Below are 5351 nucleotides of genomic sequence, written 5' to 3' on the forward strand. Positions count from 1 at the left end.
TCCCTCCCTCCACAGCCACAATTCAGCTCTGATCACTCGGGTCTCTGCTGCTTCAGGATGGTGTCCCAGCCAGGCTCTGACTCACACCACCTTCCCTGACCAAAACCAGCCTTCTTTGGAGGGAATAACGCTAATTAGACGTGGGCACACATTAAGTAGGCAATACGAGCCAAAGTTTAGCAGGGACTGATTGACATCAGATTGTTTTTTTTTTTGGTGACAAAACCAAATCACGGACCAAGTCAGAAGATGTAAGCGAAGGAAGAAGGCACCACTTCAACCCATCCCTGCTTTCGGTAGGATTCAGAGGACTCCTCCCTTGCTCTGCATGCCAAATCCTCATCCTCATCACAACCATCATGGAGAATTACTGGCTAACAGCTCTCTCCCTGTTGGCTAAGATAAAACGCAGCTGCCACCTTCCAACACTTTGCCAAACCAGACAAAGAGGTTGGGAGCAAACAGCCGTACAAAGGCCAGACCAGCTGGAGAAGTGCCTAAAGTGGGTACTCCCCCATGAAACCATGTCCTCGCCCCCCTCTCCCGGGCCACGGCATACTTACTGTGTACGGGGATGAGCCGTGGACGTGCTCCAAGGAGTACTGGCGACTGTATTTCGGCATGGAATGTGCTGAACTGCTGTCGTTCAACATCAGGGGGCTGCAAAAGAATCATAAAAGCATAGAATCATGGAATGGTTTGGGTTGGAAGGGACCTTAAAGATCATCTAGTCCCAACCCCCTGCTATGGGGGGCCAGAAGATTCCCAAAATTATTCCCAAACACCACAGGAGTTACCGTGCTTCCAGCACCGGGTCTCGGGCACTGCCTCTCCCACCACCCCGACGCCAGAACTGGGTGTTTGCACCCACCCGAGGGGCCAAGGCACAAAACTGTCCCCAGGTCTGGGTGCTCTGGGGGGACACGTGGCCTTGGGGGTGGTTGTGTCGGTACGGCAGAGCAGCCCCACGATGTGGAGGAACACAATGAGCCTCCGCAAAGAGCTCCCGAGCTCCATTTTGCAGATCTATTGGCAGAAATGTAAAACCTGGGGCCTCAGAGGACTTTTTTCCAGTCCCTGGTCACCTCCTGCATTGTCACTGCTCTGCTTGGCTTCACCTCTCCACGGCCAACTGCTCCCGAGATGGATGGCGGGTGGTCAGCTGGGACACGGCCACCGCTGGGGCCCTTTTCATGGACTCCAGTACCGGGGAGAAACTCTTTCTCCATACAAGATAAATCATTTTGGCATGTCTTGGACATTATTACCGTATAAACCACTATCTTCATTAATACTAATCACGCCTGCTGCGGTGTTGGCTGCCATATGGTGCTGCTGGGCACGGTTCAAACACAAAAGGACAGTCCTGCAACTCGACAGGCAGGACGGGACGAGGCAGGGGCAGGAGCAGACACGCGACAGAGGGTGTTCGGACACAAACAAGTGCAGAAAATCAGGGGGATGAGGAGCCTGTCTCAGGATGAGACTGGGAGAGCGGGGCCTGGACAGCCCAGTGGAGTGTCAGGGACAAGAGAATATCTGAGAAAGGTAGGGAGGGAAAAGTAACTGTGCTACAGCACAGCCTTGGGACGAACCCAAGGAACTATTAATTATCATAGAACCATAGAATCACAGAATGGTTTGCGTTGGAAAGGACCTTAAAGATCATTGAGTTCCAACCCCCTTGCCACGGGCAGGGACACAATTGGTCAAAGAAAATTTGGAAAGGTTCTTAACCACTTAGGGCACTGAACGGTCATCCAGCAGGACCAGAAAGGGGCAGAATAATCCCCAGCATGTGTGAGGACAGGCTTGATGGGTTTGTGATGGCATCAGAGCAGCCTGGGACAGTCTGGATGGTCCAATGTTTCCTTTTCAGTACAACAACACAAATATCACGGCAGTTCCAAGAGACTGTTTGAGCAGAGCAAGAGTCCAGCCCTCCCTGGAAGCAGGGGTTAGCTCTGGAGTAGGTTCTGCACTGGCCTGGATGGCAAACCCTCCTGGATACCAGTTGCGCATCAGTGTTAACTGGTTTTGGCTGGAGTAAGTGTTGAAGGCTCAGTGATGCCACTGAGCGCTGTCCGGTCCCACCCCACTGGCAGGGCTGCTACGGCAGACAGAGATCTAGGGGACACACATAGGAATCTTTATCTGGAGGTAGAAATGCAGACTTACATCTTCCTCTTTACCCCGAGAATACGGTTGGATTGCACCAAGGAGATCAAAAACTGGATAAGCTGTGAGGAGAAAAAAAAGGGAAAAAGCGTTACGGTGTGCACAGGACTGGGATAAGGACGGACAGAAATAACTCTGGGATGATTCCCCACCCCTGGAGGGGTTCAAGGCCAGGCTGGAGGAAGCTTAGTGCAACGTGGGCTAGTGGGAGGTGTCCCTGCCCATGGCAGGGGGTGGGACTAAATGGGTTTTAAGGTCCCTTCCCACCCAAACCATCCTGTGACTCTATGACTTGGTCCCTGAGCTCGGAGCAGAACCAGGGTTGGGCACAGGGGACACGGCAGAGCGCTGGCACCAGCTCGAGGCACAAAGGGTAAAACCGTTACGTGGCAGCCAACTGCATTCTGTGTCCGAATGCTGCCAGCCCACATTTAGCCTCTCCCCACTGGATTTCCAAAACCTCACGGTCACAGGAAGAAAACCCAGTGATCAAAATTCCTCTTAAATTGAATTAATGCCATTGCATCCCATTGATGCGGCAAGCGCCCAGCCTGGTCGCTACATCACCACGAATCCAAGAGCATCCCAATCCCTGCATCCGGCAGAGCAGGGTTTACCTTATTGACGACTTTCTGCTGCTGAGCGTGCTTCTGCCTCAAGCTGGCTACTTCCCTCCATAGCGCCTCATTCTCGCTGCAAGAGAAAGAAAAAAGCCATCTGAGAAATAACAAAAAAACCCCAAAACCCACAGCCTCTCAGGCAGAGCAAATAAAGCAGGGGGTGAGCTGCAAAACTGCAGCGGGGGGATTTGCCGACATCTCCAGATCCTGGCTCATTTACGACCTCCTGGGGCCCGCGGGTGAAATTGTTGTTCATTAACTTTGCTCTGCCGTCATTTGGGGTTTGCGCGGCTCCAGGAACAGCAGCGATTCGCACGTGGGCAGGAACACGGAGCCAAAAAAAACCCCCCACCCGCTCACAGCTGCTCCGAGCCATTACCGTGCCCTTGCGGAAACATCCCTGGGGACCCAGCTCCATCTCCTTGATCTGGCCCAGGTGCACGCGGGGCTGGCTATAAATCGCCTTCTCTGGGGACGGGGAGGGGGGGAAGGCGAGGAGGAGGAGGAGGAGGAGGAGGAGGAAGCCCCACACCTGGCAGAGCCCTGGGCTGCAGCAGGATGGAGCGTGGGCTGCACTGGGGGGCTGCTCCGCGCCTGCCCCTCGGATTTCCTCCTGCTGCAGTGATTCCCCAACTCGCCCTGCTTTTTACAACTCCATTTTCGGCTCTTCTATGCATAGAAATGAAAACAGCAACGAGAGGGTTTGTGTGTTCTGCAAACGTAAAAGACAACAGAGAAATTTGCAATAAACCTGCCACGTTTTCTCGTCCTCTTCAAGCTGGTAGAGCTCCAGGGAGCTCATGGTTTCAGTTTTATTTATGTGACTGCAGCATCGAGATGATCTCTGCAAGCAAATGAGCCGTTTCAGACGTGTTTTGGGGACACCCCTGGCTTTGTGGGGTCTTTAATGCCCAAGCTACAGATTTTAATTCAGCCTTTCCCCTCCGGAGGTTTTGAAGTAGCAGTCACACACCAGGAGAAGCTGGATGGCTTCTCTTGGATTTTGGAGAAGAGGAAGAGGAGGATGGCACCCGGCAGAACCCACCCAGAACGGGGCAGCCAGATCCCCCGGTTGTCCTCGATGATGATACAAGGGCAAGATGAGCCCTTGGTGGAGCAAAAGAACAGGGGACAAAATCTCAGAGAGGGAAAACCCACAGGAAATTACTCCAAATTTCTCAAAACCAGGCTATTGCTTGCAGATGCATCAAAAATAAATAAAGCATTTCCCCTTTGGAGGGCAAGGTCACCCCAAGCTGCTCGTCCAGGGAGAAATGATGAAATACTGGGCCTGAGCAGTGAGGCCCTGAACCAAAGTCGACCTCTAGATGAACCTCACAACCTAACAATATATTTGATATGTATGATATTGATCACACATGCAATGTATTCCCTTACGAATATACGCCAATTTATAAAAGCTTTGTTGTAATGCTTCTAGAGCATTCCTGGGACACTTGCTGTGCAAGGTTCGTCAGCAGAAAGATACTAATTGCATAACAGTAGCCACACTTAAAAACAGGTGTGCCTATTGCCACAGACAGTAAAAGAATGTGGCAAAGTCGTGCCAAGGTTTGTTGACAGACACAGAATAGAGATTACCAGATGCTTTTGCTCTTGTTATCTTCCCTCTCCTGCTCTGGCCAAGCGCGAGACAGAAGCTCACAAGGAGAAAACCACACCAGGTGTTTTTCGCAGTTTAAGATGTAAAGTTGTTTGTTCAATTGTATAAAAGCGGGGAACGTTTGCAGGGAAATTTGGAAGCCTCATCTATACGGTGGACGCACTGGATAGAGATTTCCCAATTGCTGGGAAGGGTTCTCCAAATCCTCGCTGCAACCAGGCTCCCCAGCAACTGCGGATCTGGATGATGGTAACAGATGATCAGGGCAACTAGTGATGTACCTTTCTTAATCGCTATCGCTAACTCTAGGTAGTAATGATGAGGCGCATGACCTGATTTTACGCTTGCTAGAGTAGTTCACTTATTATTTTGCTGCTTTACCTTTTCTTGCTTTAATTAATTTTCACTGTGTTATTTTCCTCATTATTTTACCCCTTTAAACATAAGTAAAAATAAGCTAACTTCTTTAATTTGGTGCCTGTGTCCTTTGTGCTAACCCCATCAACTGGCAAAACAGCCGACAACCAAGGGGCTGAGTTTGGGTTCTGGCGGGGAGCGGTCAGTGCTTTCGGCAGGCACATGAGAAGCCCCAGGGGTGGGAGCCGGGGCTGTCCCTATACCAAGGGGTGCAGCTGTGGTTATCTCAGCTGCACTGTCGCTCCCCACGCACCAGCTGCCAATTACGCGGACGGAGGATTGCTGCTCCGGGCCCCAGCGGGGACGCAGGGAGGGCTGTAAATTAGCCAAGCTCTCCTCGGCACAGACCATCTGAACACGGATCCTCCATTCGCCTCGGGACAGAAAAGCGCATGGAGAAATTGCCGGGCGCCGGTGTTCGAACGGGAAAAGCCGCAGCCTCACACCCGCTGCCCAAATCCCTGGGGTCGGGGGCAGAGATGAAACCGTCCTCGCAGCAGCGGCCACTGCCC

At 52.0% G+C, this 5351-nt stretch overlaps 1 protein-coding gene across 1 annotated transcript in view; it reads right to left on the reverse strand.

Moving 5' to 3' along the window:
- The window catches only part of HSF1 (heat shock transcription factor 1), a gene marked incomplete at its 3' end in the record, with an annotated part of 42612 nt that overhangs the window by 14845 nt on the left and 22416 nt on the right, over positions 1 to 5351 (reverse strand). The window contains exons 4-6 of the mRNA XM_010077730.1: positions 2796 to 2871; positions 2179 to 2240; positions 564 to 660 (exon numbers count right to left, since the gene is read on the reverse strand). Coding sequence (XP_010076032.1) covers positions 564 to 660; positions 2179 to 2240; positions 2796 to 2871 — 235 coding nt within the window. The remainder of the gene's footprint in view (positions 1 to 563; positions 661 to 2178; positions 2241 to 2795; positions 2872 to 5351) is intronic.

This window comes from Pterocles gutturalis, unplaced genomic scaffold, assembly GCF_000699245.1.
Source record: "Pterocles gutturalis isolate BGI_N339 unplaced genomic scaffold, ASM69924v1 scaffold5958, whole genome shotgun sequence".
NCBI classification, from domain to species: domain Eukaryota; kingdom Metazoa; phylum Chordata; class Aves; order Pterocliformes; family Pteroclidae; genus Pterocles; species Pterocles gutturalis.